Source organism: Silurus meridionalis, chromosome 26 (assembly GCF_014805685.1).
Source record: "Silurus meridionalis isolate SWU-2019-XX chromosome 26, ASM1480568v1, whole genome shotgun sequence".
NCBI classification, from domain to species: domain Eukaryota; kingdom Metazoa; phylum Chordata; class Actinopteri; order Siluriformes; family Siluridae; genus Silurus; species Silurus meridionalis.
Genome location: NC_060909.1, coordinates 7422317 through 7449625, shown reverse-complemented (window position 1 = coordinate 7449625; position 27309 = coordinate 7422317). Strand labels below are relative to the sequence as shown.

At 39.2% G+C, this 27309-nt stretch overlaps 1 protein-coding gene across 1 annotated transcript in view; it reads left to right on the top strand.

The window, feature by feature from the left end:
- Positions 1–19965, top strand: part of mettl15 (methyltransferase like 15) — an 89676-nt gene extending 69711 nt beyond the window's left edge. Inside the window, exons 4-6 of the mRNA XM_046840881.1 lie at positions 112–303; positions 6710–6888; positions 19314–19965. Coding sequence (XP_046696837.1) covers positions 112–303; positions 6710–6888; positions 19314–19762 — 820 coding nt within the window. The 3' untranslated portion in view covers positions 19763–19965. The remainder of the gene's footprint in view (positions 1–111; positions 304–6709; positions 6889–19313) is intronic.
- The last annotated feature ends 7344 nt before the right edge of the window (positions 19966–27309 follow it).

Below are 27309 nucleotides of genomic sequence, written 5' to 3'. Positions count from 1 at the left end.
GAGCATTTTTATAGGAGTGGCTTCTGTTGAAGCCAATGATTGGAATTTAGCAGGTCATGGAAAACAGATTAAGAATGACTTTTTCTTTATTTTGTTATTTTCTCTTTAAAGGGGCCAGGTCAAGCCCATTCTTGGGCGCTTTAGTGAATTAAAGGACCTGCTCATCGGGCTTGGTTTGGGAGACAGGAATGTGGATGCTGTTCTGTTGGATGCTGGCTGCTCATCGATGCAGATGGACATGGCAGAGAGGGGCTTTTCTCTCAGCAAAGATGGACCTCTGGACATGAGAATGGATGGAGACAGGTGAAAAGTTTTTTCATGTTTCTACCACCAGTTTATCAGTCAATTTTTTTTTTGCTGTCAGTTACTACACCTACCATATTTGCTGTTTTTGTAAAAAGATGCCATCTAGGTGCCAAAGGTTTTTTTGCCAACATATATTAAATTTGTTTTTTCAATCAGCAAAAAATATAATGCAGATGAAATAATTATCTAATAACATTTTTATGTGATACATCGATGTCTAAGCACTCCAGAGAAAAATACTCAACATAGAACTCCAGAGTCCCTGTGACTTTCTCAGCTGTTCTTAATTGCAGGTTTAGCACAAGTATTCAGCACTCCATAGAAATACAGCAATTACCAAAACCTGTTAAACCAAACATGAGGGACATTGCACTGGCATTCTCTTTAAGGGCATTCCCTGAAGTACATAAGAAATGGGATGGGAGGAATATGAGCTCGAAAGGGACGCTAGGAGAAAGGGAGAGGGAGAGAGAGTGTGAAATGGGTATTTACAAGCTCAAGTGTGGGCGAGTAGGTGTGTGAGTATGATGGTAATCTCCCCTCATTTAAGCTGTAAGACTGTTTCAAGATGAATCAGCCACCCACATGCTGGAAGCTTTCTCTAATAGAGAGATAACACCCTTAGAAAAAAAGAAAAAGAAACAACCGATCCTGACGTTATCAAGCTCCAGTCCCGAGAAAAAAACTGTTTATGCAAACATGAAGGGAAGCCAGAAGAATGGGATATAAGTCAACTCGATGAGCAACAAGTTTTCTAAAAATTACCACCCATGAGCACATCATTTTACATAATTTGATGAAGAATGTGACTGTGTGAAAACCTGCCAGCTCGAAGCGACACACTTTGTCTCCATGCATAGCTGCCAATGTTACACTAACTAAAATTTACGAAGAAAAACAGTTTGCCGTTGCTAATAGCCGCCATTTGCTTTGTTTACTTGTGGGGTCTTTTATTTGCCAGAATTAATATCTATTCGTCTAACAAAGCACTCATTATCTACCTATTTAATGTCCCTCTTGTCATATTGAATAATGGATACAAGTTTTTGCTTTTTAAGAAGTCAGAAGTTTGCTGCATGGTAATGAACTGGATAAAACACCCACTATGACTGAGTCTTGAATTATTCTGGGGGCGAGATAGAGTGGGAGAGAGAGAGAGAGAGAGAGAGAGAGAGAGAGAGAGCGAGAATGAGAAAGAGAAAGAGAGAAAAGTTTCCAGCAGGTCGAATGAAGCCCAGCCCACAGAGTCTGTAAATGCTAATCCTTCTCGTCGCCCCAACACTACCATCAGCAACTAAACTTTAAGGCCACGATGCACTCATTCAACTCCCACTGACCTTGAAAGGAAAGAATAGGTGGTTTATCCTGTTTTCCCTTGCCATCTGAGTAATGCTTCCAGCGCTGTTTTGTGCCCACGTAAGTAACAAAAAAACATCACTGCGAAAGCCACCGTAGATGTCCTCACGTAATGAAAGAGAAAGATCACGATTCGTTTTGTTGTTAGCGAAAAAAAGGCCAAGGCGGCGCCTACATCTCAAGGCCCCCTGCCAATTATAGAATAGAATTGTGTGACTGGCTTTCTCTTAAGGGACATTTGTAGAGGATGAGCATTTTACAGTGGACAATCTATGTATAGTCGAATTGAAATGCTGCTTTCCACAGTGCAGAGGTACATTAAAACGGGCAGAAAACAGATACCCATTTTTAGCTCGCCTACATGCTCACCTATGTACCACGAATGAGCACATAGGTTTATGTAATTTGGTGGGACTGTAAAGACCCGAATGCTACCTGCGATATTCTTTGATTCCATGCTTAGTGAGAGGCTGTTACTTATGACATACATTTAGGGCTGCAACAACTAATCGATAAAATCGCTAATAATCAATAATGAAATTCGTCGTTAACGAACCATGTTATTTATTAGTTGGGCTGCTCAAGTTACGGTTAAAGTGGCGAAAAGAAAACACAGCTGCTTGCGAAATGCCGGACAGTACAGGGTTAATCGGCAGCAGAAAAAAGTGTCCCCCAAGTCATCCACAGCATGGGAGCATTTTATATTAAATGCAACAAGCAGACTGTAACCTACAAGTTATGCAAAGCTGAGATTGTGTGGTATGGAAGTTATATATATATATATATATATATATATATATATATATATATATATATATATATATATATATATATATATATATATATATATATATATATATATATATATATATATATATATATATATATATAAAATGAACTATATATATTCTAGATGCTTATATCTTCACAACTGAACAAAATATCTGTGTATCCTTTTTTTGACAAAAATTGTCAACTGAGATGTATTATATTTTATATTGATTTTTTTTTAAGTAAGGTTGTCAACATCTCCAATTATCATTAAAAACAAATGTTGATTTATACAAATTGCTTCACCTTTGATACTCAAATACTGTATTTTTTTGTGCTTTTTACAGAAACAATCCAGCATGAGTGAATTAGTTCAAAGGAGAAATCCCCCATACACTCCTAAAAAAGCAGCCACTATAATGCCCAAAATTAAAGATGGTTAAACTCAATATGAGGTTTTTGCGTTTTTTCAATCCGATTGATTCTAATTAAAAAATAATAATAATTATAATAATCATCCAATTTATCGATTATCAAAACAAGCGTTAGTTGCAGCCCTATATACATATATACGGTACAGTGAAATTCCTCCTTCGCAGATCTTATCTTATCCATATTAGGAAGATCAGGGTTCGAGCACACGGTCAGCCATCAAGTCAAGTCAAGTCAAGTCAAGTCAAGTCAAGTCAAGTCAAGTCAAGTTTATTTGTATAGCGCTTTTCACAACAGACATTGTCTCAAAGCAGCTTTACACAAATCAACAGTGATGGTGAATGGTGTGCATTTGTCCCTGATGAGCAAGCCGTGGCGACTGTGGCAAGGAAAAACTCCCTTAGATGTTATGAGGAAGAAACCTTGAGAGGAACCAGACTCAAAAGGGGAACCCATCCTCATCTGGGTGACATCAAGAGTTTGATCATAAATCTTTCAACAATACAGAACACTGGAGAGTGAGAACTAACATGATTACTGGAGTATAAGATTATAAGTAATGTTCTTTCTGCAGTCTTAAACAGTCTATATGGTTAGTAGCTCCGAGTTTTATAAGCTCAGCATTTGTGATCACCACAGATCCAGCATCAGCTTCTCCATGCCAGAGCCTTTAAACACTCCAGGAGGTCCAATGTCAAAACTCCACACATGTAGCGGGATCCAAATGGCACTGGTGCGTCTCTAGATGGTTCAGGATGTTTGTGAGTTCGGCATCTACTTCTTTAAAGGTCCGTAATCATCACGAGGTGGGAGGTGACTGGAGCTGGAGCAACCTCAGGATGCCTCGGGATGGGGAGAGAAAGAGAAGCAGTGGAGAGGAATTAGCGTAGCTGCTGTTCATGATATTAACAGCACAAGTTGATAATGTGCATGTGATCAGATGTTCTGGAGCACAAGGTTATGATGTGATGTGTGTTATGTGTAGGCTTTGCTAAAAGATACGTTTTAATCTACACTTAAATTGGGTGAGTGTGTCTGAGCCCCGAACACCGTCAGGAAGACTATTCCAGAGTTTAGGAGCTAAATGTGAAAATGCTCTACCACCTTTAGTGGACTTTGCTATTCTAGGAACTACTAGAAGCCCAGAGTTTTGAGATCTCAGGGGCGTGGCGGATTGTAGCGTGTTAAAAGACTGGATAGATACACGGAGCCAAACCATTTAGTGCTTTATAAGTGAGAAGTAATAGTTTGTAGTCTATTCGAAACTTAACAGGAAGCCAATGTAGGGACGATAAGATCGGGGTTATGTGATCATATTTTTTTGACCTTGTAAGAACTCTGGCTGCTGCATTCTGGACTAACTGAAGCTTGTTTATTAATGAAGCAGGACATCCACCTAGTAACGCATTACAGTAGTCTATTCTGGAGGTCATAAACGCATGGACGAGCTTCTCTGCATCGGATATAGACAACATATTTCTTAGCTTAGAAATATTTCTAAGGTGAAAGAAGGCTGTTTTGTAACCTGATTGATGTGATTTTTGAAAGACAAGTCGCTGTCTAAAATAACACCCAGGTCTTTTACCGTTGAACTAGTGGTTACAGAACATCCGTCTAAATGCAGGTTGAGATGCTGGGCGTCTGTATACCAGTTTTGGGCGATGAGCAAAATCTCAGTCTTATCAGAATTTAAAAGTAGAAAGTTATGGGTCATCCAATCTCTTAGTTCCTTAACACACTCAGTCATCCGGGTTAATTGAGCTGTATCGCCTGGTTTAGATGAAATATATAGCTGAGTATCATCAGCATAACAATGGAAGCTAATTCCATGCCTTCTAATAATATTTCCTAACGGAAGCATGTATATTGTGAAGAGCAGGGGTCCTAGAACTGAACCTTGCGGCACGCCATAATTTACTTGCATTAGCCTGGATAGCTCTCCATTCAAATCTACGAAATGGTAACGATCGGACAGGTAGGATTTAAACCAGCTTAATGCCTGTCCCTGAATGCCGATGTAATTTTGTAAGCGATCTAGGAGGAGATCATGGTCTATAGTGTCGAATGCAGCACTAAGATCTAGTAAAAGCCATGATCAGCCAACCACGTTTGAACCACGATCTTTTGATCAATAACGATATCAAAGCCTTAAGAATTGAGCTGGTTTGGTTAAACATCATCTTTTATTAAACACTGTATGCAATATCTCCTTATTGTGCTACCCATGACCATTGTACTCATGGTTTATAATCCCCTTTTCCATGTACTGTTTATTTACACTATATGCACAAAGGGATTGGGACACCCAACCGTTCCTGATATGTTGTTTTTCTCCAAATTCGTACCACAAAGTTGGAGGCCCACAATAGGATGTCTTTAGACACGGTATAATAAAATGATGCGTTCACTTGAACTTGAAAACCCAAACATGTTCCAGCATGGCAGTGCCCCTGTGCACAAAGTGAGCTCAATGAAGACATAATTTACATGGTTTGGAGAGGAAGCTCTTAAGTGGTCTGCTATAGAGCTTTGATCTCAACCCTACTGAGTTAGAACAAGGCCTGCTAAACTCATCTCCATCAGTATCTGACTTTACTAGCACTCTTGTGGCTGATGAACCCAAATGTCCACATGCACTCTCCAAGATCTAGTGGAACATCTTCCCAGAAGACTGGAGGGAATTTTAAGAGCAAATTGGAAACAAATGTGGAATGCGATGTGCTTAAAAAAGTACATAACATTCTTATGACCAGGTGTCCGCAAACGTTTGGGGATAAAGTATATATTCACATTATTGATGTAATATAATTTATTTATTTATCATTATTTATTCATATCTATCATAAATCATAGCCTTTCCAACCTGCCCATATATTAATTTGTCATTGCTACAAATGCACTTTTGTTAGATGCTAATTGTATTTCGTTGCCTTGTACTGTAACATTTGCAATGACAAAGTTAAATCTAATCTAATCTTATCTAATCTAAATGAATCAAGTTACCATGAACTCAGATTTTAGTTTTGCTTGACTATTCACTCAGAACATCGAAGTATTACAGGCAAAATGATTACGCATTTTCCCGCCCACTCTGAGACGCTTTGAATTGCATTGATTATCTTTGTAATGGTGAATGACGAGAGCGAAAGGGGCGGGGCCTATCGGTTGCTCTGTTTAAACAACTCTGACTCAGCCAGTGCTAACTCTTAATTTACGTGTTAATTTCATTAAAGACCTAGCACTTTAATTTCAATCTGTGGATGTATGGTCTCTCTCTCTCTCTCTCTCTCTCTCTCTCTCTCTCTCTCTCTCTCTGTTCTCCTACTTCACTTGCTTTCCACAGTTTGGAGATGTGGGTGCTTTAAATGGAGAACTCCACAAGTCATAGCATAAAAAAAAAATTAATTGCTGGATTACTTTAGACATTGGGGTTGAGATCCATATATTTGCTATTTACCATCTCTCTCTCTCTCTCTCTCTCTCTCTCTCTCTCTCTCTCTCTCTCTCTCTCTCTCTCACACACACACACACACACACACACACACACACACACACACACACACACACACACACATATACACACACGTGCTCTTTTTATAGATCTTGAGCCCACATCTCCCAGAGTGGGAAGGGAAAGAAAAGAGGAGGAGGAAATGAGGGAGGGTGTTTGTTCTTTCTTTCTTTCTTTCTTTCTTTCTTTCTTTCTTTCTTTCCATCTTTCTTTTTTCATTCTTTTCTTTCTTTTCTTTCTTTGCTCTGTTGTTGAAGAGCCGTCAGCCTTTGCTCCTGTCGGCGAGGAACTCGTGACGTCAAGTGGCTTAATTGGGCTCCTGTTTGTGCGTAGGTACCCCGGCATGCCCTGCGCGGCTGACGCCGTCAGCGCTTTAGATCAGCGGGCGCTTGCGTGTGTGCTGGCTGCGTACGGGGAGGAGCAACACGCCAAGAAAATCGCGGCAGCCATCGTGCAGGCACGCAGCCTATATCCCATCACCCGGACGCAGCAACTGGCCAGCATTGTCGCAGGTACCCCCCGAAATTCAACACACCATCTCGCTTAATTAAAAAAAGAAAAAAAAAAAAAAAAAAAAAAGAAAGCAACAATACACAAAGAGAGGCAGAGAGGGGGAAATATTAATCTGGACTCTCCCTTTGGGATCTATTTATCCTGAATCGAGGGATTCTAAGGGCGAGAAATACAGAACAATGCCGCTTATAATGCAAAATACTTGTCCTTCTTCCAGTTTTGACTTTCTCATTAATAGAGTCTTATTTATAAAAAAGGGCGAGACAAAGACAGAGACCTACAGAGGGAGGGGTACATCTGGGGGTGTTTTTTTGCTATTTCATAAAGGTTTTATTTTACATTTATATTTACACTTGCACCTTTCCAGGGTCTCCTCTTTTTTGTTCTGAATATTTCATATTCATATCTGCTTTGTCCCTTTTCACTTTTCTCATTGTTGTATGTTAAATCCTGCCCACCACCCAAAAACCCCCACACAGGGCTCAACATGTACACACAACATTTGCGGCAGTTTCATGACTGTATACGATATTATTTTCATCAGCTCGCTTTATTTGTGCAATCGCTGTTTTTATAGCCCTATACGGCTGCTAAAAAGGTGAAAAAAAGAGGGAGGGAGCGAGCGAGGGAGTGAACGAGAGAAGAGAGCGAGGGGAGGGCGGTTCGGCTGATGACGGTGGAGTCGGAGTGAGCATGTGCGTCACAACGGGAGAACAGGTGTGAGTGAGGGCAGTTGTTTAAACTTCTTTTTTAAGTGCCGAATAAGTCAACACCAGTGTTTATTCCAATTAATCCGAAAGGTCCTGACTACCAGGGGTCCCCTGAGAAACCTCCCCATTGCCCAGAAAAGCAAAGCACAGAGGGCGGAGCGAGAAAAAGGGAACAAGGGAAACATGTCATATCCACTTTGATGATGGGTATCATGGGAGTTCTTGCTCCTTTCATTTTTGTTAACTTATGCAGATGAATGTACCCCTTAACGTAATTACTTTTTTGCCCCTCTCTGCATTTGGGGGTTTAGTCAACCTCTGCAGCTGCATCCTCATACAAAATAATGGGGATTCTTTTTTTTTTTCTTATCCAGCAGACCCCCCCCCCCCCAATAACAAAAATCGACCACTGTTGTTGTTCGCAGAATGCAGCAGGTTTTTCATCTTTCTTCATGCTAATTGTTGTCAACCATGACATTTTTAAACAAAGCTATAGTTTTGTATTTTTTTCTTTCAAATGCTTTTTTTCTGCCAGGCCACATACCCTTATTAGTATCTGCTACTGCTAAATGGAACGTATCGAAAAGGAGCTCAGTCTACACAGATTTAATATTCTCATCAATATGGGCCCAGCTGGTGTGACAAGAGATTACACATAGTCCCACCAGAGAGTGATCCCTCACCCCCCCTGAGCTCAGCTCCACCGTTTTGTGTGTGTTGGCCCAGAATGAATGGTAATGAGCTCCAGCCCAATGGCTGGCTCTGAGCCCACAGCTTGTTTACACTTCCAGTGACACCCACCAATAGCAAATACCTCCAACACCCCCAAGCACCACCACCACAGACGTACACTAACCCCCTAACTTCCTCCTACCTTCATTCATCTCAATCAGTGCAATTCCAGTTTTTGTAATTCCATAAAATTACACAAAATATTTTTACAGAAAATATCCCTCAGACATCTACCCTCAATAAGAAGCCCAGATTGCAGGACTATGCAAATTAGAACCCCTCCTCCCAACGCTATTTGCGCAAACCACCTTCCCTTGTAAATTGATTCAATATCAGCAGACAGCCAGCATTTATCAGGGCCTGCATTTTTAATACTGTAATTAAGGTGGGCTCGAATGACAAAAAAGTCATATCATGATTCTTGAAGACATGATGAACAATATATATAATATATATATATATCACAATGTATAGGGATTGCACATTTCCTAGCATTATAATGAAGAAAAAAAAAGTTTAACGTTATCAAAAGTAAATCAGTTATTGAACAGTTGATAACCTCAACAACAGTAAATATAAGAACTATAACTATAGATCTGAAATGAATGGACATTCAGTGTTACCCAAATGAAGTGGGGTTCCCTTCTGAGTCTGGTTTCTTTAAAGGGTTTCTTCCTCAGATCATCCCAGGGAGTTTTTTCTTGTCTCTGATTAATTTAACAAACTATCATTTATATTTATAATCTATTTAATTCTGTAAGGCTGCATTTGGGACAATGGCCATTAATAAAAGCGCTATACAAATAAAATAAAATGAAATCTAGAACCATTTAATTTCCTGTTTAAATGTTCTTTTAAGAATCTTACAGGTGAGTGTTTTTATCAGTGGAAGAACCTCTGTAGGAAACCAGTGGTGGACAGTAAGGAAGTAAATGTAATTCGTTACTGTACTTAAGTAGCCTTTTCACATATCTGTACTTTGCTAAAGTATTTCGATTTGGGGAGACTTTTACTTTAACTTCACTACATTTCAAAGTCAAATCTCCTACTTTTTACTCAACTACTTTATGTAAAATCAGCTGTTTGTTTTAATTATGAGCGGATAAAAACTTAACCAAACACGCAGCAAACCACCAATCAGGGTCGAGCTCACGCTCTGTTTTAAACTTGTTTTGATTGGCGCTCGGTGTATCTACTTATCACCAACATACATTTCAGCATCAGTTCAACAGCAAGCAGAACATTATGAGAGGAATACGCTGAAATCTCTGCTTTAACTCAAGTACACAGTTTGTGTATTCCGTCCACCACTGTAGGAAACTATGTATTCAGGGAACTGTCCACAGATCTCTTGAAGAAATTAGTGGAACTCATATAATTTTAAGACAATATCACTTTCAGTATTGGTGATCATTTTGGCACTGAGATTATACTTAGCACTTAGATATTCTAACAGTAACATTGAGTCATATAACTTGTAATAATTTGCTGTGTTGGATTTTGATGATTGATTGCTATGCTCGTTTAATACTTCTTATGCGTCTACAACTTACACTTTTTTTTTACTTACACTGCAAAAAAAATGTACAGAACAACAAAAAACCCGAAGCTGATTAATTTGGCAGTGAATGGACCTTCTAGTGGAGTGGTCTGGAGAAAGAGTTTGGCCCTCTGCTCCTGTTAATATGAGTGTGGGACGCTAATCAGTTCATTATTGATCACTGGCTGGAGTGTAGTCTTGTTGCAATTCTGATGAAAATTGATCTTTCAACTTTCCCCCTCAATGGTTTTTATAAAACATTTATATATATATATTTTATTATTTTTTTTTTTACCTGGTCTTTTTTTTTTTACAGCCTTTGTTAGTGGAACCTTTTCCATGACTATGCCAACCTTAGAAATGTTTGGAAAAAAAAAAAATCATACTTACCTTTACACAAGTCACTGTTGTCTACATTCTGTGGTTATAATGTACAATTTCTGGTCTGTTTTTTGGTCAGATTGTGCATTTCTTTGACTACCTTGGCCACATTTAGCGCATGTTGTCTGGTTCACTGGTGTAACATTTGCTGGTATAACATTTGCATGTGGTTAATGTGCAAACACTGGCCTGTCAAGCTTTTATTGTCAAAACCGATGCTATAGCCAAGCTTTGCTCTGCTGAGATTCGTTCACCAAAGACATTCCAAGCCCTGGACAATATTTCAAATTGTACTATGTTCCTACATTGCTAGTTGCTTTTGTAAAGCAGGATTTATGAGCTAATAATGAAGTGTTATTGCTCACCAACATTGTGCATAAAACCACCTAATGCCTCCGCGACACAATGGCTGTGCCAGTTGGTAATGGTCCTTATTGAGCTTTCAAGGGAAACAGTATCAATCGGAGCTGTCGAAAGTTATTAGATCCTCCATGTTCTGTCTCACAGGCAAAAGCCAGGGCTCATCCCCGATTGGAAGATAATGTTTAAATTTGAGCTAGCTGTACACAGTAAATGAGAAGATGGAGGGCCTTCATTTTTTTTTTCTCCCCAGATCTCATTTTTCTTTTTTTCATCCCTAGAGAGAAAGCGGCAGAAATATGTTAGGTTTGTCCGTGAGATGCAGTCAGCACAGATGGCTCATCAGTTTGTTGTCATAGCAAGAGATTCAGTCCTGCATTAAGAATATTCAGGCTTCCTATCAATGTCATTTTAAACAGCAATAAGCTAGCTATTCTTCTAGATATTTCCTTTTGTTTGTAAAGTTGACTTGAATAAGTGATTTAAGTGATTGTCTTTACTGTATAACCGAATATGATTCGTCAAGCTAATAATATAAAAAAGATCATATGTATGGCTCAAAACCATCTTTGCCCACAAGCAAGGATGCTCTGCTTATCTGCCCACAGGCTTTAAAATCTCAAAACTAGAAATCTGATTTACTATTTGTGCTACTGTCTACTGTATGTGCAATTCCATGCACCAGCTTCTGAAGGGAAAATGCTGAATTACTGTGACACAGTGAGGTTTCAGAGCAAGATAGAACTACTGAAACCCACTAGCAATCACTAAAACATCTCTGACTGAGACAGTCCATCCTGAATGGTTCTCGGCTTGAATTAAGGCTTGAAGTTTGGCCTACAAGATTCCAAGTCCAAAATTCTGGTCTATATATGGCTATATATAATCATACCTTAACTCCTGGCGTTAGTGAAGCAACTTAATGTAGAGTAAATATGTAACACAATGCCGTTATCTGTATCCTGTGTGTGCTCTAAATATCAATACATATACTCTATTTGTGTCTGTATTTGAGCAGTCAGTTACTAAGGATAAATAAATGCTGGAAATGTATGATTCATGTAAATGCGAGTTTTGTATTTGCTCCATGAATATAAATATAGGTTCTATCAAGCTTTCTTCAAAAAGAAGAAAAATATTATTCCACCTATTATTATAATAATTATTATTATCTGTATTTGTATCTGTTTAAAACACATTATCTGTTCATTTAGAGTAATGTACTTGTATTCAGTTACAATCCCGAGTGTAGAAGAGTGCTCAAATAGGATTATTTCCTGTCTAATGGATGTACAAGGAGGATCAGAGCCGTAACTCTGAGACAGCGTGACCTCGTTCCTATACAGTATATACAGTAACACCGCCGTAATATCAGGAAACATTTTCCTCCATGTTTCAGCTTCCTGCTTTATTGCTTCTCAGTTTCTACGAAATTTATGTGCATTAATTCATTTATATAATTGAAAAGAGTTGATTTAAGAGCTTTATGATTTAAGGGTTTTTTTTTAAGATTAAAGGTTTGTTTTTTTCCTCTCTGTAAATCAAAGCAACCTGTGTTTTTAATGTTTTTATTTCCCTTGGTTTGGAAAAGCTAATAAAAGCCCAACCACAATCATAGTATTTTAGGAATTTCATACTATCAGTTGAACACAACAAGAGTACAATCAGTTCAGCAACCTGATAATGTGTCCATGTGCACAAGCTCTAAGAACACAAGGCTAATTATGGCCAATGTAATGTAGCCTTGAATTTCAAATGGCCTTTTTGACTGTACGGGCAAGAGGGGGCCATTAATAATAAACAAGTATTACAAAAGGAAGGTCGTCATTCAGTCCACAGGTTCGAATAAGAATTAGCCTCCTATTCAGGCTAAAACGTGTGAGGGCAGAGCCTTGTTCAAGAGTGTCCTCTTTTTTCGAGACAGGAGGGTGTTGCACGTTTTAAAGCCGGCCCTAAGCAAGGTGCAATGCCAATTATCCAGTACTCAAGCAGCTGGGTGTTACCTGATAATCACTCTCTTTCTCTCCTCTCAACAAAGACAGCTCTATATAACTGACACAGGCCTTTCTTCACACATCTAATATACAACTCTAATAAATATAATTGCCAAATTTAAGTTTTTTTTTTTTTAATGATGATGTACAATGATGAAGTACATGAAAGGAATGTAAACATTTGTTAAAGTATGCTAAAATAAGAAGAACAGTTAAGTAGATCATATCTTTATGTAAAAACACACACACACACACACACACACACACACACACACACACACACACACACCGATATACACATCTGCATTACCCAAATATGGTCTAATAAATGTTAACTATTTAATTTTATTTTATTTATATTAATTATTTTATCAATTTAATTTGTGCCAATTTAAATGATTACTCAATTTAATCAATAAAAGTGTATTACATTAATTTGATTTATTCTATTTTATTTTTTATCAAATATTTTTAAAATATTATTTTATATATTATTTAACCAAGCAGGCGTTATATTTAAAAAAAATAATAAAATTTAAACTGTATAAATGATCACAAATGTTAATACTAATAAAAAATGACAAGCAATTTTATGTTTTTTATTTCTTTTCCCGAACCGTACCGAAATTGAACCGAACCGTGACTTAAACCCTGAGGTACGTCCTGAGCCGTGAATTTTTGTTAAAATGTATTGTTACACCCTTGATCGTCAAAGGAACGATACTATAGAAATTAAACTTGGATATATTTAAGAGTAGTCAGTATGTGTGAATATAAGTAAAGATGTGTCCAAAGTGTGAATATTTTATGTGAGCACCATTGTTATCTAACACTGACTTAATCCTCCTGAGCAAAGAATTCACCAGAGCTGCACAGTTGCTGGGATCCTCCTCCACTCCTCCATAATGACATCACAGAGCTGCTGGATGCTACACATATGGCACTTTCTCACCTTCTGCCTTAGGATGCCCACAGATGCTCAATAGGACTCATGTCTGGAGACATATTTAGCCACTCCATCACCTTCAGCAAGGCAGTTGTGATCATGTGTGTTGGGGCTCGTTATTATGTAGGAAAACGGCCGTTCTGCCCAGTTTCGAAAGGGAGGGCATCTGGGTCTGCTTCAGAATGTCACAGTACATGTTGGAATCCATGTTTCCCTCAATGAACTGCAGCTCCCCAGTACAAGCAGCACTTATGCAGCCCCAGACCATGATGCTACCACCACCATGCTTGACTGTAGGCAAGACACAATTTTCTTGGTACTCCTCACCAGGGCGTCGCAACACATGCTGGACACCAGCTGAGCCAAACAAGTTTATCTTCAGACTCATCAGACCACAGGACATGGTTTCAGTAATTCATACTCTTGGACTGGTTGTCTTCAGCAAACAGTTTGCAGGTTTCTTGTGAGCCAGCTTCAGTAGAGGCTATGCAAACCAACTTGTTACAGTGTGTGGCAGCTGGTCTATGCACTGACAAGCTTCTGTAACCTCTTAAGCAATGCTGCAGTCCTCATGCGCACAAGGATTTACCTTCTTTGATGGACCCTTGCGAGGACCCTGTTCTGAATTTAACCCTTCTTAGAAAACCTCTGTATGATCCTTGCCACTGTGCTGTGACTCAGTTTCAGAATGTTATCAATCTTCTTATAGCCTCAGCTACCTTTATGGAGAGCAACAATTCTAATTCTCAAATGCTCAGAGTGCTTTGCAATGAGGTGCCATGTTGAACATCCAGTGGTCAGTATGAGAGAATTGCACCCAAAGCACCAAACTCTAACTGCTCTAATATAAGAGACACAGATTTGTATGGTCCTGTGACGCAGACAACAACATGGACATGATGAATAGGACATGTGGCTTTGCATGGTTACATGACGTACAGCTGTGATCAGTTAGGGTGTACTCACTTTTGTTGCCAGCCATTTAGACAATAATGGCTGTATGTTGAGTTATTTTCAGAGGACACTAAATCTGTACTACTATACAAACTGCACTTTGACTACTGTGTGTATATATATGTGTGTGTGTGTGTGTGTGTGTGTGTGTGTGTGTGTGTGTGTGTGTATATATATATATATATATATACATGTGTGTACAACCTATTTTTCTCTTTAAAATGTTGTTTCTAAGAATTACCACAGAAAAAATATACATAAACATGTACATAGCAAACTGAAAACTTTTGTTCAGTTGTTTTATATATTACCTTGCTTAGGATTCAACATGATGATATTTTCCTTTTGAAATGCCAACTATTAATGATCTGGGGGGGAAAAAAAGTAAATTTCAATTTTGAATTTTATTGAGTCATGCGCTTGGCTTCAAACGTCAAATCTTTAGACAGAGAATGAGTCAAACCTCCTAAGAGAAAATGAGCGATAAAAGGTTTCTTTTCTTTTTTCTTTTTTTTTTTTCTTTTTTAAATAATCCGAATTATTGAGTCACGCAAATCTCTTTATTTATTTAATTTTTTTTTCTTTCAATTTTCATCCTCATTCATGTCCTGCATCCTATAAGCCATTAATGTTTAATCATGCATCTCATAGCATCCTTTCTCTGGATTATTCATTTTATACTCTCCATATGTTATCCTCGTTCACCTGTTCCTCTTTGTCTTCGCCCCATTCCCCTCTTTTTTTCTCTTTAAAAAAAAAATAAGTGTAGAAGCAATAGATTGGGCTCGGGCATGTGGTTTTATTGATTGGTTCATGACTCACCCTTAAGGCCAGACGTGTGAGACTTGGAGAACGGCAATGCTAGACCTCTCGCTCCTTTTATTTATTTATTTATTTATTTATTTTTGCTGTCTGTCCATTTCTCCTTTTCCTTCTGTCCTTGATGCCCATAAACAGTGCCCTCTGGTACTGTTTTTGAAACATATAGATTTTATATTAATAAGGATGTGCATGAAATCACAAAACAGACTTTTTTCCCCCCCCTCAGCACAGACACAGCGTAGGTCTTCCTTTTAAATCCTAAATTTTGGAAAGTCTGTACGGGAAACAGTGACAAAATCTACAGCTTTAAATTGGAGTACAATGAATAATTATCACACAGCACTTCGGCACTCTGATTGGTCAGAAGGTGTTAATTAATTTTCTATAACAGCAGCTCAGACAGTCACGCCAGCTGTAATTCATATCACAGGTTTATATGAATCTTGTAATACCCTGCTGTATCTATAGTAACGGCTCATTCACAGGGACCTGGATGCCAGATGCTTTACATAATCTAAGCCTAATAATAGACAGATGTGCGGTTATTTATCAAAGAGGCATATAATCATTGAGGCATTTGTGTAAGAAAATGTTTGTTTAATATTTAAGGAAGGAGTCTCCAGTGTCAGCTCAGTGTTCTATCGATGGAAATCTTCAGGACTGTGGACTTTATTTCTGATTTCTCAGTAACATGACGAGCTCTTTTTTTTTTTTATGTCTATGTTGTTAACTGAGATATAAAAAGTGGCTGGTGAGAAATCTGCTGTTTATTACGGCTATAATCCCAGTGGTAACAGGATCTAACTTGTTTAGTGGACTATAAACAGTTACAAAGTACTACGCTATTAACATTGTAATCTGTGGTCGTATTAGAAAAGAATTAATTGAAAAACAATCAGCATTTTCAGGTTTACTGAATTCCGTCTGTATAAATAAAAATGGTGCCCCTTTTCGTTTCTTTTTTTCCTTTTCATTTTTCCTTTTATTTTTTTTATTTTAGTCCTTTTAGATGCGACTTATGAAGTAAAGTTGATCAGTCACACCATGAAGTTATGGGAAAGAGTAGTGGAAGCCAGGCTGTGAGAAGAGGTGACCATCTGTGAGCAACAGTATGGTTACATGCCGAGGAACAGTCAAGTCAAGTCAAGTTTATTTCTATAGCGCTTTTCACAACGGACATTGTCTCAAAGCAGCTTTACAGAATTAAGAGCAACACAGATGCATAATTTGCTTTGAGAATGTTGATAGAGAAGTATAGAGAAGATCAGAAGGAGTTGCATTGTGTGTTTGTGGATTTAGAGAAACCGTACGACAGGGTGCAGAGAGAGGTGTTGTGGTATTGGTCAGGTGTGTCAGAAGTATGTGAGGGTGTGACAGTGTGACAGCAGTAAAGTGTGCAGTAGGAATGACAGACTGCTTTAAGGTGGAAGGTGGACTGCATTAAGGATTGGCTCTAAGCCCTATCTTGTTTGCAGCGGTGATGGACAGCTGGACGAACGAGGTCAGACGGGAGTCTCCATGGTTTGTGGATGATATTTTGATCTGTGGTGAGAGTAGGCAGCAGGTTGAGAAGAGCCTGGAGAGGTAGAGGTACGTATTGGAGAGAAGAAGAATGAAGGTCAGTGTGTGAATGAGAGGGAGGGCAGTGAAGTGGTGCGGTTGCAGGGAGAAGAGCTGGAGAAGGATGGGGAGTTTAGGTACCTGGGGTCAACAGTGAAAAGTAATCTCTTACTTATCTCTTTCTCTCCCTCTTTCTCATACTCTCTCTCTCTCTCTCTCTCCTCCTGCGCTTTGTCAGAGACAGTGAAATTAGCCATACATATATGTATGCAGAAGAGGGCACATAACAATGCCTTCTGAGCAAAAACGTGGCTACACATGTAGGAAGGAGGAAAGAAAGAAAGCGCAGAGTAAACGAGGGAAAACTGTCTGCTCAGTGGAAACGAGCAGGTTGCCAAATTGGTGAGAAAAGAAATGGGAAAATTTTCACATTTTCAACAAATCCTTCAATTATTTTACTTTGAATAGAACTACATTTGAGTTTATATACATCTTCTCTGTAGGTTTGTGTTCTTGAAAGTTGACTGGGGAAACATTTCAGCATTCAGCGTTTTGACTGAAGCCGAATTGCGCCTCAAGATCAGCAAAAAAACAAACGCCTCTGTAATCTTAAAGCCGCTCATGAGGCTTTTCTATTGTTTGCAGGTTTAGAGCATATGATGGCCTCTGAGCCATGTTCATTGTGTGTGAGCTTTGTTAGTACAGCAGTCCTCGTGTCTGCAGAACCGTGGCAGCATAACCCATGCTGAGCCATGACAATACAAACTGAAAATGCGTTCTCTCCGTGGTTTAGAGTTGAATATTCCAGGATTTTCTGTTTCGCTGCTTTGCCATTTTTAATATCTTAATCCATGGATGTTATAAATCTCAGGCTTTCAGGCACATACTGTGCTGCTGTTACTGTCTATTAGTACAGCTTTAATAGTAATCAAGTTTAGAAGAGTAACAGTAACCTTTAACTGCAGCAGCAAATAGACATCTGCTTTAGATGATTAATCATGTTGCATTTAAATAAAAGGAAACCAATAATTTCTGTTATAACGCATGTGATTTCAGTTTTCATTTATTCGGAAAAGAAATCGATTGGAAACGACTGAATTAGAAGCCAGTTTAGGGATTTAGTTTTATTAGTAGTACATAAGCTTTATGCATGAACAGACTTTATATCAAAGTACTAATGATGGGTCGTTCATGAACAAGTCGTCAATTTGACTCAGAAGAACGAGCCGTCTTAAAGAGCGATTCGATCAATTTCCACTGCGTGAGCAAAGCGTTGCAAAATCTCCGTAGGTTATGTACAGGAAACAGAATTCAGTCATTTACCTCTCGACTCTAGTCCGAGTCGTTCGTTCTTTTGCCACGTGACTCCTATAGACGCAATGCAGTGCATTACACAGGAAACAGAATTGAGTTGTTTATCTCATGAGTTCTCTGATCCCAGTCGTTTGTCCATTTGTCACGTGATTCCATAGATGCTATGAAGGTGATTAAAGGATCAAAGGAGCAAAGTAAACTAAATGACTCCAATAAAATATCAGTTCATTTTGATAAATAAGATTCAAACCAAATCACTACTTTGATAACTTACAGGTTATGCTGAATTATTATTTAGAATAAAGGCTGATCAGTATATGATATTGAAATACGATATTATCATGATTAATTATTACAAAACTACTTTGATTAAGTATTGTAGGTATTGCAAAATCTCTATATTTTTTTTTAATATACTTGATTTTTAAACAGCAATGATACATTTGGATTGATTGCCTATTTTACATTCTAATGTAGACATTTTAGACACTTTTAATTTACTAGTATTTTTGTTTTTTTCCTTTGTTTTGTTTTTTAACTTCTCCTGTTTCATAAAATGTTAAAAATGGCACAAGTCTGTACATACTTTCCGAAACCTAAATTCATTCTTTCACATTTTTCAAGCCTTTAACTTTATGCTGGATCTGGAGCTTTTGCTGTGACATGAATACAGCCAGAATTGAGGACCAGTCACTCTCAGCATATATACACACAAACACACACACGCGCACACACATGCTCATTCACACATACAAACAATATCAAAGTGTTCGGAGAATTGGCATGTTTTCGGGTAGGTGGGAGAAAACCCAGAGGAATACCCAGATGGACACCGTTTGAGATCATGTGAACCTTGACAACTTTTTGAAGCTGGATCCTTGAGCGCTTTATAAAGAAAGAAGGGATTCGTGTTTAAAAAATCTGCTACTTACTGTCAAGTGTCAGGGCAAGTAAGCATGCCAAGCAGATGGAATTGGAAGAACAAAAAAAACATTTGTAACTTGTAATATATTTCACAATCATCCTTAACACACGTTGAGTCTATAATGCTTCCTGTTCCTGTATGTATCTATCCGTTTTAAAGTTTTTATTAAATCTTCTTTCTCTTCAGGTGCATTCCCGGCTTGTGCCCTTTACGCTCGCCGCGACCGCTTGCAGAGACCCTCGCATGTGGCCACGAAAACCTTCCAGGCGATTCGTATTTTTGTGAACGACGAGCTGAACGAGCTCGTATCAGGCCTCCAGACGGCTCAGGACCTCCTCCGGCCGAGCGGCCGCCTCTGTGTCTTAACTTTCCACTCGCTAGAGGACCGCATTGCTAAACGCTTTCTCAGAGGAGAGGACCTCAGCGCCCCGCCACGCCGCAGCGTCCGGCAGAGAGCGCGTGGCCATCTCCAGACGAAACTAGAGGACGATGAAGATGATGAGGAAGAGGAAGGAGGCAGAGAGAGCGTCTATTGGGTCAGACTGCAAAGGAAAGTTGTGCTTCCCAGTAAGGAGGAGGTCGAGGAGAATCCGAGGGGAAGGTCGGCTAAGCTCCGAGCAGCCGTGAGGCGATAGGTAGAGCTTCTGCTTCTAAACTTTGACAGAAGAAAGAGGCTTTCAGCGAGATTAGTATGAGTGATTATAGGCTACATATAGACACCAGTGTACACACTTGTGTGCTTTTGACTGCATTCAAACTAACTCTTCAAAGTGAAATCGATTCTTTTGTGGATCTGCTACAGAAATGCAGCCAATAAAGACTTATCATTTCTCGTGAATCAGGGTTATGTAGAGACAAATTGACACTATTGTGCGTGTGTGTGTGCATACAAGGTCTGCCATTCTGAGGAGTAAGCTTCAGTAATAACTGCTATTATTGTAATTGCAGTAATGTAAGTTCAGATCAGTCACACTATATCCTTTTCATCCCAAGACCATATAATACATACAGATCTCTTTTGTCTCTTTTGACCAGGCAGATCTCTTTTGTCCAGGGGTAATTTGCTGATATAACACCAGCGTATTGCTTACTTGGCTAGCGGTTATGCTTAGTTGCCTTTTTCATTCAGTATTTTTCAAATCGGAACAGATTCTCAGACCGCAGTGCTACACTCAGGATTGTTTTTTAAAAATAAGAACAAATTACTGAATGTAAACGAGACGTACAGTATGACTAAATTATTCACATGAAATCTATACATGAAATATGATCATATATCATTATGGACACCTCAGAGTTTTGTGTGAGCCAGTGAACCATGCTCGGTTTGATGGAGTTGTCTATTTGATTAGAGATTGCAGGAGTATATTTTGGCATGTGTATACCCAAAGTAATTGTGTAAAAAAAAAAAGCATAAAATAACATAGCTGTTAACACGTTTACCACCAACAAACATGAAATATGAACTGACATGCCACTCTACTAGGAGCAATGGTACACCTGCCTGTGCCATTCATTCTGGCCTGTGCCAGTTGGGCTCATTTGAGGAATTCAGGAACTTTAATTTCCAAACACAACAGTGTCTACAGTTTACAAAGAATTGAATAAAAAACATTAAAAAAGCATCAGTAAGCAGCAGTTCTGCAGGTGAAAACATCTTGATGATAAGTGAGGTCAGAGGAGACTGGTTCAACCTGACAGCACAGTCTACAACCATGATGAGCACAATAGAGTCTCAAGACCTCAACAGAAGAATAACACATCAGGTTCTACTCCTGTCAGCCACAAACAGGAATGTGACGATACAGTGGGCTCACCAAACAACAAGGTTCACCAATATTACACTTTTTTTTGTACTGTCCATGGTTATGCTTATTATCTTACTGTTAAATGATTGACATAAGGTCTGTACATGAACTACGATAAATCATTAATAATTATATATCATTATAAAAATGTCACAATTCTGTGAGCTAATGAAGCATGCTCAGTTTCACAGAGTTTGTCTGTTTGATCGGAGATAACTGGATCATGTGTATAGCCAAAGCAATTACCAAAAAAAAGCGTAAACAACATGGCGTTTAACACTTTTACTACCAAAAAACGTCATTTGAACTTTAGGCGAGTTTTACAAAGTTTAAATTATAATGTTTATACATCATTCTGATGGTATACACCTATGAGGCATAACGTTATGACCACCTGCCTAATATTATGGTCCCCTTTTGCTGCCAAAATTGTTCTGACCCATCGAGCATTAACAGCGTTAACTTCTGGATCGGACCACACGGACCAGCCTTCGCTCCCGTCGTGCATCAATGAGCTTCGGCTGCCCAAAACCCTGTCGCCGATTCACCACTGTTCCTTTCTTGGACTACTTTTGATAGATACTGATCACTGCAGACCAGGAACAGCCCACAAGAGCAGCAGTTTTGGAGATGTTCTGACCCAGTCGTCTAACCATCACAATTTGACCCTTTTAAACAAATCCTTACTCTCACCCATTTTTCCTGCTGAACACATCAACTTTGAGGGCAAAATTCGCTGGCTAATTTGTCCCACCAACTGCCTTGATAAAGAGATAATCAGTGTTATTCACTCACCGGTCATAGTGTTATAATGTCATAATGTTGTGCCTGGTCGTTGTATGTTCATGGTTTGAAGTGTCAAATTATGTAAAAGAAACATCCTGGTTTGGCCAAATCCATAAAAGATGTAAAAAAAAAAAAAAAATCTTTATTTTGCTATATTTTTCCAGAAACCAGTCAGAGAGACATCCAGCAGGTTTTCCCACACCAACACTGTACTTTAATGACATCCATTGCCATATTACATACTATTTTCCCTGAATTGATTTCAGTATGTCTTGGTTCGGAGATCCAGTCAAAATGTTTCTCACGTTTTTTTTTTTTTATTCTATAAACACGATCTTTCAATGTTGCTTTTGTCTTTTCGTTTCCTCCCACAACAAGGCTACACCTTCACCACAATCTAATAACTGATGCCAGGAGCAGGTATATATCAGGAAGAGGATTTCATGCCACGTGTGAAAGTGGCGTCAGGAGCGGCGATACTCAGGTATCCGTACACTAAAGAGTGAGACGCCATAATAAGTTTCGTGTTACTGCACTGTGAGCAAAAAGTGAGTTTGTGAATGAGTGTGTGGCTGTGAAGTATGTCCACGTTGGAAGTTGGCAGTATGACATGTGTCACAAAGGGTGACCGAGAGAGATAGATAAAGAGAGAGAAAGAGAGATGCAGAGATTGTGTCTGCGGCATCCTCTGTCTCTTTGTGGAGCTGATGGGTGAGTCACACACCTGCAGGACGCGGGTGGGACTTTGGCTGCCATGGTGATGCACTGCGCCTTGTGCACTGTACTCACTCTCTCGCTCGCTCGCTCGCTCAAACTCTGAGTCACATCAGATCTGATTAACTTTGCATAAACACCGCATTTCAAGACACCGAACACCTTTCCGTTTGTGTGGAGCGACAAAAGAATGTGCGCCATGCTTTCTGCGATTAATATGCGATCAGTATGAAACAATAATCCGTTCTGACCCGGATTAGGTTTTATGCATTTGTGCTTTCCACCACGTCAAGTTTTTTAATACGAGGGTCTCAATCTCTTGATCATTTCTGTTAAGACTCGATTCACCTCCTCTTCCTCAATCTGGTCAGCATCGGACATCTGAAAAATGCGATCTGCCAGACTGTCGAACTGAAGAAATAACTCCAGATCAAATGTCCACTTAAGGGAGCTGACCAGTGCTTTGTTCTTGTGAAAAAAAGCGCTTCACAAGTGTTAAGATGGCATTTAGAAGTGGGACGAGGAGGGGAAAAAAAAGCATGTTACCCGGCCTTGTTCGTACTGTTCTGCTTTGCATGAATCAGTATTGTGCTTTAAATACTCAGTGACTCAAAACATGGCAGCATCTCTGCAGGAGTCTGTGACTAGTGATGAGTGGTTTGCAAACAAACAACTTTCCCAACAACTCTTTTAATCAGGCTGGACAGATCGATTCACAAAAAAAAATTGCCTCTCGTTCGTTTTCGTAAGAGATGTGATTTATTATATGCTACTGTAATCGAATAAATGTATTTTATTTGCTGTAAAATATGAGCCGCTAGATTTCTGCATGGTGCTCTGAGAGGTCAATCAAAGGAATCGAATAAACAGGTCGAGCCGAAAGAGTCGAATCAGTAAAATGAGTCATGATGAACATCAGTATCTGCATATTAGACTCTCCTGACAATCTCGTCTCCCTCTCTGCTTCCTATTTACACCATTTTTTGGTTCACCCATGCTATTTCTTTATTTTTTGCTCATTCTTTTCCCATTCAGCCACCGTCTTGTGTCCGCAGGCTCGAAAGCCGAGGTGCACAAACTTAAGATCACCGAACTGCACTGGACTGCATCTGAACGCCCCTGCTCTAAATATCTATCGCCCTGTGGTTGTCATGGAAACTAAACACTACCAATAATGTTAAACTTGATCTCATTTAAAAGTGGTGTGTGTGTGTGTGTGTGTGTGTGTGCCCCCAACCGCCCCCATCCCCCCCAACCCCAAACAATCTCAGGGGTCACAATGATCTGTAGTGCAACAGACCCTCCCTCTCCTCTAACAGCCACACCCCATATCTATCCATCCATCTCCCTGTCCATGACTGACGTCACAGCATCTCGCACAAGCTGGCTGCATGCTAACAAGAGACAGACACGAAGCGCTCAAACCTCCGTTTTGAAATGTGAGCAAGATGCGTGAGAGACGCACTGCACCGCAGGAGTTCTGCTCCTCTTTTTGTTTTCAAAAGCTCATTTTTTTCTACTCTAGAAAAAGTCTTTTTTATAAAGGTATTTATTTGGATAAAGGAGACAAACATGATGTACACATGCAAACATCTGGCACAAAAGCAGTATTTTTCTTGTCTATTGTTATCAATCAGAATCTATGTTTGTTCTTGCCCTTTTTACTTAATTACTTTTTTCCAAAAAATTACAAATTGTATTGACATACAAATAAAAATAAAATGCTGAAATTCAGTTTTCAATTTTGTAGTTTTTTTATTATATAAACATGAGTTTATTCAGTAATGCTATCAGAGGGAGAGAGAACGACCATGCAGAGCGTGTGTGTGTGTGTGTGTGTGTGTGTGTGTGTGTGTGTGTGTGTGTGTTGGCTTGTTTCTTGGCAATGGCTCAGGTTTATTTCTGGCTCTGCCTCTCCTCATGGTGTGAGAGTTGGCTCTGTGTGGTAGTCATGTAAACGTGACTAACCAACAAAGTTTCTTATATTTCGGATGAATATTCTTGGTCCCCTGATAACTTAATCATCGAGGTTTTTACGCACTAAAGGCAAAACCATTGCATCAACATAAGCACAAGCATCCTCTTCTGTTTCATTCGCTTGTTCAAGTTCACCGCAGTTCCAAGAACAAAGTTGGACGATCGAGTGATAGTCATGACGATTGCAGTTTTTGATTTAACTTCATAATTCCTCTAGATGAAACTGGAGATTGTTCTGGACGTCATCAGAACAGCTGTATGCTAATACGGGGGCGCGATGCGTTCCCACTGGTTTCTTCGCCGACGTTCGCTTCGTAGACTTTTCCTCCAAACATCAATTAATATGGTCATCCCTACCCAGCATCACATCGGCTCCCTTGCCATGTACTAATTAAAAATATGAGTCAACAGAATCCTGGGGCAGGTAATGAGATCCACACTTGCATTCCTGCTAATTAGCTATAATTAGAGCCTTTTTTCCTCCATTATGTGAAATCCACCTTGGATGGTGGGAAAGGTTTGCTCTGTAGGGGGGTGTTGGCTGCTTGTGGAGGTGGAGTCACCTTGGAATACAGGAGCTTCTGTTTGAAGTGTGAATGGGGAGTTTTGGAAATCTACTACAGAGGCAGAAAATACACGATGAGGAATAGAGCACAATGGGTGCTGTCATAGCAAAATGATAAATAAGCTGGTAGTGTGATATGGAGTTATCGCTACCAGCCTGAAGTTGAATATTTTCCAACACCACCACGTTCCTTGTGTAAAAAAAGAAAAAAAAAAAAAAAAGAAAGAAAATTGTTAAAAAGTCCACATTTTAATTTATTCATGAATGACGAAACCTGTTTTTGAAATATTTAGAATTACATTTAACCTAAACAAATTAGTTTTACTTCTGTTATATCTCAATACACTGTAATATTTCGTTGGACCGCCTTTAGCTTTGATTACGACACGCATTCGCCATGGCATTTTTTCGCTAAGCTTCTGCAATATCACAAGATTTATTTCCCTCCAGAGATGATGGGAGAGTTGGACCGCTGCGCAAAGTCTTCTCCGGCGAATCCCAAAGATTCTTAATGGGGTTAAGGTCTGGACTCTGTGGTGGCCAATCCATGTGTGAAAATGATGTTTCATGCTCCCTGAACAACTCTTTAGCTCAATGAATCCTGGCATCTTTATCTTGGAATATGCCTGTGCCATCAGGGAAGAAAAAAAAATCCATCGATTAAATCCGGTCATTCAGGTAGTCAGCTGACCTCGTTCTTTGGGCACATAACATTGCTGAACCTAAACCTGACCAACTGTAGCAGCCCCAGATCATAGTACTGCCCCCACAGGCTGGTACGGTAAGCATTCAGCATGATGGGTGCTTCAGTTCATCCATCTCTCTTCTTACCCTGATGAGCCCATTACTCTGGAACAGGGTAAATCTGGACTCATCAGACCACATGACCACCTTCTTCTATTCTCCAGAGCACAATCTTTATGCTACCTTTCAAATTAAAGCCTTTTGTTTATTAGCCCCACAGCTGTTCCAATCCCTTGAGTTCCCTTTGCATTGTGCTTGTGGAAATGCTCTCACTTTCACTATTAAACATATCTATGATTTCTACTGGGGTTTTTTTGTTTTACGAATTGATTCCACCAGACATTTCAGTGATCGCCGATCACGATTGTTCAAGATATTCTTTCCATCACATTTCTTCCTCGAAGATGATGGTTCCTCACTATCCTTCCAGTTTTAAATAACGCGTTAGACAGTTTTTAACCCAATTTTAGTAGTATCAGCAATATCCTTGAATGTTTTCTTTGCTTGATGCATGCCGATATTTTGACCCAACTGAAACAGATTAACATCTTTTCCACCACCACAGGATGTGACATGGTTGTTTAAGCAATGAGAAGCTACTCACTGCATCAGTTAGGGTTAAATAATGTGTTGCCAGCTAAAACATAATCATCCATGCACTAATTATCCAATCCTACCTATTTGCGTAGTTACATCCAGGTGGTGATTTTTCTTTTTGGATGGGCAGTGTATAATCTACACTATATAATAACCTTCACTCTTTTGGGAAGATGTTCTACTAGATTTTGGAGTGAACATGTGGAGATTTGTACTCATTCATTCACAAGGGTGTCAGTAAAGTCAGGTACTGATATAGGGTGAGGAGGTTTGGGTTGCAGTCTGTGTTCCAATTCATCTCACTGGTGTTCAATAGGGTTGTGGTCAGAGCAATGACCAATCAGTATCTTCATAGAGCTCGCTAAAGTTTGGGTCTCCTAGATTTAAAAATAAGTTAAAAAAAAAAAATTATGCTACCCCATCCGAAGACATCTTGTACAACTGTGCTTCCAAGTTTGTGGTAACATAATAAATAAAACCTCATATAGCTGGAAAAGACAGGTGTCCCAATACTTTTGGCTGCATAAACTATATATGATTCAAAGTGCTGTTGGTGGAGACTTCTTCCAAAAATAGTCAATAAAAAATAAGCAGAAAAATCGGACCATATCTACAAGTATAAAATATTTCTTTGTTGACAAACATTTGTTTTGAGATTTTTTTAAATAAGATTGAGATTATGTTGATCTGCTGTACAAGTTCCTGTAAAGAAACCTGTGATTAGACTTGTCAGTGCTGCTGCTGCGGAATATGAATCCACACTTTCCGTCCAATCAGATGCTTAACTTCAGAAGTACAGTGGTGTAATGGAAGTTAAACAGCACAGGTAAATGTGCTCCTCACAGGAAATTACATCAAAACACTTCCTGTATTTCTTTTTTCTTTTAGAAAGTCTCCTAAAGCATCTGTATCTCTGTGCATACTAACCTGCTCTGCCAATTTGCTTGTGTACAGTCACGCCTGGATGGCCCAATTGGTACGAGGGGACGTG